The 12,141-nt window shown below is 42.6% G+C and overlaps 1 protein-coding gene across 1 annotated transcript in view; it reads left to right on the plus strand.

Moving 5' to 3' along the window:
• Window positions 1-12,141, plus strand: part of TAF3 (TATA-box binding protein associated factor 3) — a 1,072,471-nt gene that overhangs the window by 1,003,008 nt on the left and 57,322 nt on the right. Inside the window, exon 6 of the mRNA XM_044088365.1 lies at window positions 2,133-2,475. Coding sequence (XP_043944300.1) covers window positions 2,133-2,475 — 343 coding nt within the window. The remainder of the gene's footprint in view (window positions 1-2,132; window positions 2,476-12,141) is intronic.

Genomic DNA, 12,141 nt, shown 5'->3' on the forward strand with positions numbered 1-12,141 from the left:
GTCTATGTGATCCAGGATCTGGAACTTAAAACATGTGTCTTTTATGAAGAGAAAGGTGTTTGGCTAGTGCATTATTTTTGCATCCAGAGCGGATTTCTGACAGATGACATGAAATCCTGCTCTTGAGTTTATTTACAGTCTTGCCCACATAGAATGCATCACATTTTTGTAAATTACTTTTAAATTACACTTCCCTGTAAATTATTTTTGTAGTGTTACAGTCACCCCCTGAACTGGTCTTAATGATTTTCTTTAAATAAGGGCAATAAAAACTATCACCCTGCTGTATAAATATACAAAATGTACAATTAGTTTCACATCTTTTAGTGTTTCTCTCATATGGACCAAGTTTAAATTCAACAAAACTTTTAATGTTCCTAGCCTTCCTATAAACAAAGGATAGGGCTTCACCTAAGATGTTAATCAGAAAAGGGTTTCTTGTGACAGTGTCCAAGTTTTCTTCAATAACATTTTTGATGCTGTGATAATCCAAAGTGTATGTCAGGATGCAGCTGTTTTTGCATTTGTTATTCTCTGTGGAATTTCTTAACATTCTCTTACTGGGGAGGTTGAGTGAAGGTGCATCAGTCGTTTCAGTTCTATAATGGGTTGCAGGATGTTTTTTAACATCTGACTTTCATAGCCTCTCACTAGAAAATCATTCTCTGATTTCTCAAAAATGGTTCCATCTCGTAATTCTAGCTAATCTATAGCCTTGGGACTTCACTACATTTTACTTGTTTTTTGTAGGATGTAGACTTTTACTGTGGAGTAATAAGTTAACCCTTGTTGGGTTTCTGAATAGATCAGTGGTGATTCTGTTATTGTTGGTGTCCTTGGAAGTCTGCATATCTAAGAAAGTGGTTGAAGTATAGCTTGACGGATCAATGCCTGCTTTGCACTTACTATGTTGTAGTTTTCCTTTTTCCTCTTGTGTTCCCTAGACTGAACCTAGCAGTGGTGCAGAGGGATCAAAGTTCTACCTTGGTTGGTTAACAAATGAAAGCAACATAAAAATGGCATTAGTATTTATGTAGCAATTTACCCATTATCCATTGTGAAATCAGTGTAATTGTGTATTTTTTGTTGTCATGTTGCTTTTGATTTTCTGCTTAACTTCTGTAATTTTGTGCTATTTGGCAGTCTGATCATGGCTGAAAGGCTCCACGGACCAGCCCACTCACTCAGTTAACACAGAACAAATAAAATAAATTTTACTGTCAGTGCATTGGACATATCATAGGTTTTGCTATATTACACTAGGAATGGATATTTGTCTTCCACAAACATTATTTCCAAGGAAATTCTGACTTTACCTGATAAGAACATATAACAGTGCAGGATACAGAAGGGAGCCTTCAGTGCCTTAGTACAGTACCTCACAGAGATGAAGCTGTTCTGTTTTGACTGGGGACAAGACACCATTCACCATTAAGCTGGATATAACCCAGGTGTTATAATTTACTTTTACAGTGACCATTCCTCAAAGATGTGTTATGGTAAGTATCTTTACTTACAGAGATTCCTCTTTTCTGAAAAAAGGGACAGACTCCACTTACTGCTTGAGTTTTATTTCACTTTTATTGTCTGTATGCCAGAATATTTTCAGAAAAATTAGTATTTTACTGTAACAGCAGATCGGTGTGAGAATGTCATTCAGCAGGTCGGCTGCTGCTTTGTTCTTGTTCTTGGATGTTGGCTGGTTGTATTTTCACACTCCTGACAGAACAGTTTCAGAACTGATCATTGTTGCCTTTTCTGTCTTTTAATGTCATCTGCGACACTATTGGTGATATTGTTAAAGGATGGAAATCTGATGCTGGTTTGAGCTGGTTCAGGCTGGCCTGTCAGAAGTTCTTCCGTAGCACCTTGTGTTTGGCAACGCTATCTTTAATAGCAGTAGCTATTTGAGGCGAACTTGGAGATCAGCTCGTAGAAGGTTCTTACCTAGTTTCATTATGTCACACAGTAAAATTAAATTAGTGCAATGATCAACATTGGAAGATAAAACTTAGCTATTTATAACTTTTTTTGTCAGTTTTTAGTATTACAGATTTTTATGCAGTTATATTTAGTTTTATGCTGTCATTATTTTTGCTCAGTGGTTAATTTTACTTTATTTTTTCTGGTAGTGTCATCAGTAAAGTTGTGCAAACACCCGATGGTAAACCACCACCAACACCAGCACCAGTACCACTACCACCAACACCTGTGAATCGACCGAAAAGTCCTCTGCCTCCTCCTTCACCAGCACCAGTCCTTATGCTCACTGCTCCCCGTACTCCTGCTCCAGCACCACCGCCCACAGCACCTCCACCATCACCACTGCCACCTCCTCCAGCTGTAATTCTGCCTCCTCTACCAGTGGTGGCATCTCCTGCGCCAGTTCCACCACCATCTCCTGCACCTTCAGCAGCAGCTGCACCTAAGGCATCTGTCTGCAGTGTTGTCACAGAAACTGTCAAGTCCTATGTGGTAAGTATCACTCTGCTCAAAGTTCAGTAAGACCATTCATTCTTGTAAAAGTAAGTTTTCATTTCGATCTTGAATACATTTCCCTGCTTTGTTGTGTTAGTCTTCTTGTTTGGAGAGTTTTTCATAATTCGTTAACTGCATAAGCAGTTGGGCACTGATCTATCAGGCAGTGTACAATGAGCAGCTTCAGAAGCCAATGACTTCACACTGCGCTACTTCCCCAACTACATCTAGCCAGGTAACGACCTATCTTGAATAGTTCTTTGATTTGTTTAACATTTAACTGATTGATTTAAACAGATACTTTGCTAAAACTTGTACCATTTAGATGTTGTATGGGAATGCGGAAGTGTGACTTGTTTCCAAACTTTTTTGAGGAGTGCACATTCAGCAAACCTAAATTGTTTTGCTTTCCCGTTTGTATTCATGGTGAAAGCTAAACCAATAAAACAAATGAAGATAGTCATTTGCTACCGTAACCCTTTATGCACTTTTTTTTTCTTTTTGTGGTAAACCATTTAATCTTGTCATCAGTCTAGCAGAGCATTTTTATTAGTAATGAAAATGCATTGTAAACTGAAAGAGCAGTTTATTTGCTTATGCATGCAGACACATACATACTGTGGGCTGTGTGCTTGTAAAGAAGACATGCATATGAGAGTTTGATGCATTTAAATAAGTTGTGCACACTTCATAAATGTTTGTATTGGTTACCTTAATAGAGTTTAAAAATGAATGATATGTGCCTGAAAAAAATATAACTTCACAACCACTTGAAGCTTAACTGTAGTAAACATTATTGTGATCCCTCTAAATTGCTTAGGAAGTTAACATAAGTTGGTCAATTAGCAGAGAGGAAAGAAACTGAAATTTTGATTCAGAGACATGGTAAAAGCTACATTGAGAAACACCTCATTAGTAGCTCATTACCATGTCTCTGAATTGAACACTGTGCTGTCAGACCTGACTGTGCTAGTGTTCTCCCTAGCAGCCCATCCAGCGTGTTAGCAAAGACACCCCTACACGTACATGGTCACGCATCCACAAAAAAAGCTTCTCCATACTTGTTTTGTCATGCTATTTACCTACACACCCACACAAGCTCCAACACACACGCATTCACCCACCCAACACAGACGTTGCATCCCTTATATAATCGCTGTCTTACAGCCACCCAGGAATAGGTGCGCTCACACACACACACACACACACACACACACACACACACACACACACACACACACACACACACACACACACACACACACGTATTTATTTAGCCTCATTTATGCCCTTACAGAGATGTACACACTCATGCATAGACACACTCACACTCCCCATCCCTACAGCTCTGAGAATAGTCCTATAGGAGTGAATGGGTGAACTCTTTATCTTTTGACAGTGTTCACTTTTTCCTCTTACTTTAAATCAGGAGCTGTAAACACATCTCGGGGAGAGCACACTTCCCAGACTGCCACATTAGTATGTTCCTCAGATAGACTACTCTCCGCACTTACGTCCATGTGAGGGAGAAAAGTAGAGCATTCTCTGAATCAGAAGGGTTATGGCAGTATGGAAATCTGTCCAGATAAGGCTTTTACATCACTGTAAGCCTATCTGAATTCTGTCCCCTTTTCTTTCATGTAGAAGTTAATTTGCTAAAAGAATATTTGCGTTAGAAGCTCTTTAATTTTATGTATTTATTTTTTGTAAATTTTACTAATTTGTTGACTGAATAAGCCCACTGGAGTAATTGTCCCTTTTCAGGAGTGACCTGGGAGTACTGTCTGGTTAAGCAACTTGCTCAGAGTCGCACAGTAGGCAAATGAAGATGGAGGGAATAAAACCTAACTTAGGAATTAGGAAACAGCTCATTAACAATTCAGAACATTTTGCTGTAGTCCTTTGCACTAACTGCCAGCCAGCATCTTTTAAGCTTCTTTGTTTACTTTTCATAAAGACAGTTTCCATAACCTTTTATTCTTGTCAGAGGTCACCAATGGCATGAATTTGATCCACTCAGTTAATTTTCCTGTCTTCTCTGCTGAGAACTCTTAAGCAAGGTGAGCACTATCTTCACAATGGGGGTGTGCTTAGGCATATTACCTTTATGTTGACAGAGCTCAGTACAATACATAAAGATGCTCAACTTTTTGATTGCACTAAATTTTCTAAGCATATGTAGTATTTACCTTTACCTTATGGCCTGTGTCATATTTGAAAATGATCCATAGATCAGGCCACTTGGTTAATGAGTGATAAAAATAAAGGCAGACTGTTGTTACAGCATCCAGATGGCATTTTTAGGACAGTGGCAACAGCCATAGATTACTCAGAAATGTATGAAGGTCTCACTTGATTATTAGCTAACAACTTTCTCAAGCATCACAGACAGACTTTTTCCAAAAAAGGCTTCTTTCATGACCATGAGAGTTATAAAGGACCTTTGTTCACTTTTTGATTTATGTATACATACCACAGCTACATAGATCTTTAAAAGGGGCTGTTGCATTAGTGTTTTTTTTTTAATTACCCCCTTCTCATATTTCAGGCAACTTAGTGTAACTTGTGCCAGCTAAACCCCTCACATGTGGGTTCAAAGCCTTTCAATCTTGTTAGCTATCTCCTTCATGAGATTGAGTCAAATGCTATATTGAAGGTTTAGATGTTGCATGCCCACTGAGTTCCTTTTGCCAAGTTTCAGTATAACCTAGTAATAGAACTTCACCACACTGGACTGATACTCTTATCATTTGAGTTGTTTTCTAGCAGAAAACTGACAAGTCCTATCCCCATTCCTTTCTCCTTAGCCTCCCTGCTGTAGACTTTTGTCTGGTCAGGTTTGTGCACCGTTTGTGGGATTGTACTAATGTGACATCATTACAGTCCTCTGGAACCTCACTGCTGTCAGTTTATCAGTTGAAGACATGGGACTGGCTAGCCTAATGTGAAGTTCCTCATAACTGCAGGTAGATGTACCATCAGGGCCTTGTCCTTAGTCCTTTTCTACTTCATCCTTTATGTGAAACTTATCTGTTCGCCTCAGACCTCCTTCCTCCTCATCCTTTTCCATTCTGACATTCGTGCTACTTCTCTTTTGTTACAGCTGAGGTGAGAAATTGACCTGCAGTATGGGCAAAGAGAGATGAAGCCCTGACTGTGACCCAGACAACCTGTGTTTGATTAGCTGCAGACAGTGGAGGCATTAGGCTGGCAGGAAGAGAGTGAGCAGCTATTGTGGGTTCGCTCATCTTGGGGTAAAGGAGGCAGCTATGGCTTGATGCTTGGGTAGCACATAGAGGAAGCAGTAGGTGTTGTACCTGCTTTATATGAGTCTGCCAAGCACATGCTGTATACATGTAGCCACAAGCCAGGCAGCCATGTGGTAGCATTCATGCTTCCATAGGCTCTGCAACATTTGTAGAGCTTGGAGATCTGTCATGGAGGTTGGGGCTCTAAGGAAGAAGAGTAATTAGGCCACTCTGCCGAACCTGAAGCTGGCCTACACCCTACTCTCTGACTGTCTAGTGGGAGATTGAGTGAGCTGATTGGGATCTTCAGGCAGTAACAAGTGGTTATCAGACTTTTGCCTAACTACAGATGCCTGTCACTTACCTCTCTGATGGAAAGAATGTGTTGATTAGGTGAACACAGAGGAGCCATTAAACAGATCCAGCAGAGGCTGGGGGTTGAGGGGAAGGGAGATTCATTAAAGGGTCAGTACAGCTATAATCTGAAAAAATACATTTTATTGATGGAACAACGACACTGTGTCCATCCTCTGCACTGGTGATCAGAGTTCCAGAACAGACTAATGCTGCCAATAGGATGAAGTGGTCAGTTGCCAGATCTCCTGTCCTGGGAAGAGGGAGGGGAACTGCAAACCATACCTGATAGCGACACAGTGTGTACTTCTTACAATTTTTTCCAAGAATGTCTTTTTGGAGGCAGACACAAGGATGTGATCTTGTTTTCTAGGAAACTATTTATTGCCTGTAGTGCACTGTGTAGGCATTGCTCAAGAAATTCTAGATGCTGTTCGTGTTTCACTGTTGCAGTCCTGACAGTTCCTGCCATGAAGGCCTGACTACCAGAGGAACTTATTTTGCCTCCCAGGCTGGCAGACACCTTATCTGAAGTTAGTACGCTCAGGTGTAAAGAGTGCCAGCCTGAGTCATCACTACAGTCTTTTCTTGCCGCCCGATCCTGAAGCTGATTTCAAGTGTGTCATTTGGTTTGCACCAAAGAGACGTTGTCATTGGAAGATAAATATCATGTTGGGGAACTCCTTTCTTTCTTCTTTGACTCATGTCAGATAAAGTTAGTAACTGTCTTCGCTGTGGTAAGCAAATTCCACACAGTGACTTCCATACACTTTTTGTAATTTACTTAGGCCCAGACCACAACGTCCCTAACTGTCATCTCTGTGGTAGGTGTAACACTAGAGCTATTAGATGTAGAGCAGAGTTTTTAGATTGTTTTCTGAATCTGTACAATCGTGTACTATTGTGTCTGCCAGTGGTCCCAAACTCGATTTACCTAAGTGCAAAAAAGATAAGAAACAAAAGCCTAGGTCCACGGATGACATTCATTCGCACTGACTCGCCTGCTAGACTTGTGATTGTTGAGGAAGGTGAGGTGCTTTCGCAGCCCCCTTCAACTTTTGATTCAGTGACCCAGGCCTCTGTCGAGTCCCATTTGGAGTCGTCATGCTTTCAGTCCCTACGACGTCTACACCTCATATCTTCAGTTCTTTGGGTGGGTCTGAGACCACTCAGCAGGCAATGGCTTCAGACAAGTGACTGCTAACTGGAGTCCTTTCACGGTTTAGGGCCATTCCAATGCATCATTATTTTAAAGAGTCAGGCACCAGGGCATTGGGCGCTCCTAGGCCTTAGGCCAAACCCACACCAAAGAAAGGCATTGTGGCAGGGCCTTTGCTAAGGCTTATGGGCTCCCAGTTTCAGGGACCCCAACAAGATTTCCTCACATTGGTGGAAGACCTCATTAACATTGTAAGGACTAGACGGACTGCAGGGGTATTACCCCAGGGAAAAGAAAAAGAGACACTCCCGAATACCTCATGATCCACTGCATTCAGAAGAAGAGTCTGATTTGGAAGACTGTGCATCTGAAGAAAGACCTGCTTACACCTCATATGAGAATTCGGATTCCAAGGAAAATCTCCTGTCTGCCTCTCCACCTGAAGATCTCACTTTTGGAGAGAGACTTCATGCTGTGAGGCAACATTTTCAGTGGGAAGCACAGGAATACCCACAGGCCAAAAAGTGAATCGGGGAGTTCTTAGACCTCCCTGAGTGCAAGCCCCTAGCAATCCCACCTATTCTGGAAATAGTGGAATATGTTTTTCAGGATGCCTCCTTAAATCCTGACTCACTCACACTTGCACCCAGAAAGGATAACCAGTTCTACAGGGTCTAGGACTCACATACATATGTATTCAAAAACCCAACTGCTGACCCTGAAGTGGTCACACCTGGCTCTAGGGGGTCTAGGACCAGTACCTCTAGGAACCCTTTACCTACTGGCAAAGAAAGTAGAGCCCTACTGTGAGGGCTCTCAGTCGTTAATTTCATATGATCAAATACCAGCAAACCATTCTTGACCAACTAAAGCAAAAGCTCTCCAGTCTAGAGGATAAAAACCTTTCTAAGAAAATTTTAGATCTGTGCCATTCCAGTTTTCAAGTGGCTAAACACTCCCCACAGTGTGAGTATGATGCCATGGAAGCCTCCTGCAGGGCAGCTGTCACTGGCACAGTGATCAGGAGACATGCTTGGCTTAGGGAGCAACCCCTCCCTGACCAGGTGAAAGCTAATCTCCTGGATCCCCCCTTGACAAAGAATGCCATTTTGGGGCTAAAGCTGAAGCAGTCCTCAAAAAAATGGAGGGCAAGGCAAAATCCACGCAAACAGTAAAAGACTTTCTTCAAGTACAACCCCATAGGTTCAGCAGGAATTTTTCGGCCAAGCATTGGTCCTTTCCCACCCATTCTAGAAGCAAACAGAGAAGACCTCAGAGGGACAGAACGCCCAGGCATAGACCACAACAACAAAGTCTAGGCAGTGGGCCTCGAGTCTCACATACAAGGGACTTCTAGGACACCTGCCCCTGCCAGAGAGCAATTATGACTCTTCACTTCCATCCCCCCTCCCCTACCCCACCCCTAAGCTAGGTGGAAGGCTGTCCCTTTTCTATCAAAACTGGTCACATACTACCTCATATCAGTGGTTTCTAAATATTATTACCAATGGTTACAAATTCACTTTCAAAGAGCCCTTAAATTTCTCAGGATATCCAGTTGTACCCCAAAATTAAAAAGCTCAGGCTGTGGAACAAACTCAAATTTTGTGTTCCCAGGGAGTAGTGGAACCAGTTTCAGAAGATCAAAAATGGAAAGGATTTTACTCAAGACTCTTCCTGGTACCCAGAAAAGAAGGGTCTTTGCTTCCAGTTCTGGGCCTGTCCAAATTAAATCTTTTTCTCGCGGTATCAAAATTCAAAATGTTGACCCTGGAAAAACTACTACAAATGTTAGCCCCTTAAGCTCTTATAGTTTCATTAGACCTAAAAGACGCCTATTTGCACATCCCAATATCAAAGTCACACAGAAGCTTTCTTCGCTTCAGAGCAAGCTCAATCATTATAATTTTTAAGCTCTGCCCTTTGGACTGTTTACTGCACCAAGGGTTTTCACAAAGTGCCTAGCTCCTGCCATTGCTGTCTGCAGGACCAAAGGGGTCCAGATTTACCCTTACCTGGTGGCTGCCTAATACAGGCCTCAGACCTCTCACAGATTCTCAAAGACCTGAAATTCACACAGGGCCTCCTCAGGGTTCAGTCTAAACCTAAAGAAGTCCATCGCTGTGCCATCCAAACAGATGATTTTCCTCTAGGCATTCCTGGACTCTTCCCTCCAAAAGGCCTTCCTCCCCCTGGAAATGGTCACCTTTTTGACCAGCTAGTTCTAGAACTTCTTATAGTGCAAACAGTGCATAACAGCCAGAGAATACCTCAGAACACTGGGGTCATAGCATGTTGTATCCTTATGGTGCCACTACCCAGGCTACACATGAGAAAGCTTCAGTGATATCTAAAGAATGTCTGCTGCCAGAGCACTCAGCCCCTGGACACCATAATACACTTGATACCTTGCCTCAAGCAAGAGGTCACGTGCTGGGTACAGGCTTGCACCCAGAATCAGAGCTTAACCTTCGAAATCTCTCCTTAGGGGCAAACCCTCACCACAGATGCCTCAGACATTGCATGGGGGCCCACACCCAACATTTCCAAACCCACAGTTTATGGGACTCTCACACCAAGCAGAAGCACATAAATTCGAAAGAACTCATGGCAGTTCTAAAAGGCTTACTGGCCTTCAAAGAGAAATGGATACCAGGGGTGCTGGTAGTACAAACAGACAACACCACAGTCATGTAGTACATAGACAAGGAGGCACACAGTCCTACCCCTGTAACGTCTAGCCATACACGTCTGGGATACAGTGCACTCCATGGGACTTCACATCCTAGCGCAATATTTGCCAGGGGTACAAAACACCCCTACAGATCAACTCACCAATAACTTAACAGACCCCCATGAGTGGCACCTACACTGAGATATATTTCTCAGCATAGCTCAAAATTGGGGAACCCCACAGGTGGATCTCCTTGCCAGCAAGGACGATGCTCAACTGGAGGAATTCTGTACCAGGACAAGACAAGCATCTGAATGGACTCACTTCTTCATTTACACATTCCCCCTTTTACCTGTTCTGCCTCGAGTCCCTTTAAGAGAAGAGGGGGCCATGGACCATTCTTATAGCTCCAAACTGGCCTAGGCAGCACTGGTTTCCATTGTTTACTATCAAAAGGGTGATCGGACTACATCGGAATTGTAAACACCGAATGCACTAGTTCGACATTTGAAAATAATGAAAAAAAATGTTGAACTCACAACAGCAAATGCACACTAGCATTCGCTGCTGTGGATTCAACATTTTGAATGCAGATCACACAATAGTGGGGATTGGGAAATGTACCCTTTCCCTCTCTGTATTGCGATCTCAGAGTTTGTGTATATATAAGTAGCAGAGGGTGCAGAGGGGCTTGCCCCCCTGCAAAAAGATTTGTTCATGACCAGAAGTGTAGTATTTTCAGTAAAGTCGACATTCCTGAGGTGTCGACTTTCCTGAAAAACCTTTGTTTGGTCATGTTTTTGTTCGTAGATTTGATTTCCGACATTTTTTGGTCAGAAATATGAACACTCAAACGTTGTAGGTACGAGATTTTGATAGTAAACCAGTTTCCACTCCTCCTCCAGCTCTCCAATCAGAAACCTTGGCAGTTAACGCAGAGGATAGGCCTCCTCATGCAAGACAAAGGGAGGATAATGCACCCCAATCTGTAGACCCTAAACCTTTCAGCTTGGATTATACCACAGCACCTAACTGCTACACCAACTTAAGTCAACAGGTTTAAAATACTCTGAAGGAATCCAGAAGGCTTAGCACAAGGAAGCCTTATTCAGCCAAGTGGAAAAGATTCTTTGCTTGCACCACCTTGAGCCAAGCTCAGCTAACCTATCGGCCATCCTGGTGTACCTGGCCAGTCTAGTGGATAAAGGCCTTTCCGTAAAAATGCATGCCTCAGACATCTCTGCTCACTATCCTGTTCTTCCCCCAGTCTTCTCACACACCCTTCTTGAAATAATTCCTTATGGGTGTCATTCACATTAGGCCTCCAGGAGGAAACCCGCACCTCCATGGGATTTCAATTTTGTGCTGGAAAAATCGACTTTGCCTCCCTTTGAACCTGTTGCTAATGCCTCTTTAAAATTCCTCACTTGGAAAACTGCTCTTCTTTTAGCTATTACCTTGGCTAGAAGTGTCTCTGAGTTACAGGCCCTAATGGCAGTAGGACCTTTCATTATTTTGCATAAAGGCATGGTCTCCCTCTGGACTAACCATTCCTTTATGCCTAAGGTGGTAATCAGTGTGCCTTTGAATCAAGCCATCCATCTGCCTACCTTCTTTCCCAATCCTCAGAACAAGGGAGAAAGAAGGTAGGCAGATGGATAGCTTAATTCAAAGGCACACTGGTTACCAGCTTAGGCATAAAGGAAGGGTAACCAGTGTGCCTTTGAATCAAGTCATCTTTCTGCCTAACTTCTTTCCCAATCCTTAGAACAAAGATAACTGCACTCCTTAGATGTGCACAGAATGTTATGTTTCTACCTAGAAAAGGGGAAATCCTTAAGGAAATCAGATCAGCTGTTCATAACCTTTGCCCCCAGATCTGAAGGAAAACCAGTTTCAAAACAGACAGTTTCCAAGTGGATTTCACACTGCATTTCTTTCTGCTGCAGCCATCATGGCAAAAAAAAAATAGATTTGGTTAGACCACACTCTACCAGAGCCACAGCTACATCTACAGCCTTCCTTAATGGGGTCCCCACCAAAGACATTCTGGAAGCAGCCACTTGATCTTTTGTGCATACCTCACAAAGCACTACCACCTGCCAACTTTCTGAAAATCCAGAGCAGGATTTGCCTATGCAGTCCTGCAGGGGATCCTCTTCTCTACTTGATCTCCATCCTCCCTCAGTTAAGCTTCCCAACTGTCAGGACTGCAACAGTGAAACACA

The sequence above is a fragment of the Protopterus annectens genome, chromosome 11.part0, assembly GCF_019279795.1.
Source record: "Protopterus annectens isolate FY-2018-M chromosome 11.part0, PAN1.0, whole genome shotgun sequence".
NCBI lineage: Eukaryota > Metazoa > Chordata > Ceratodontiformes > Protopteridae > Protopterus > Protopterus annectens.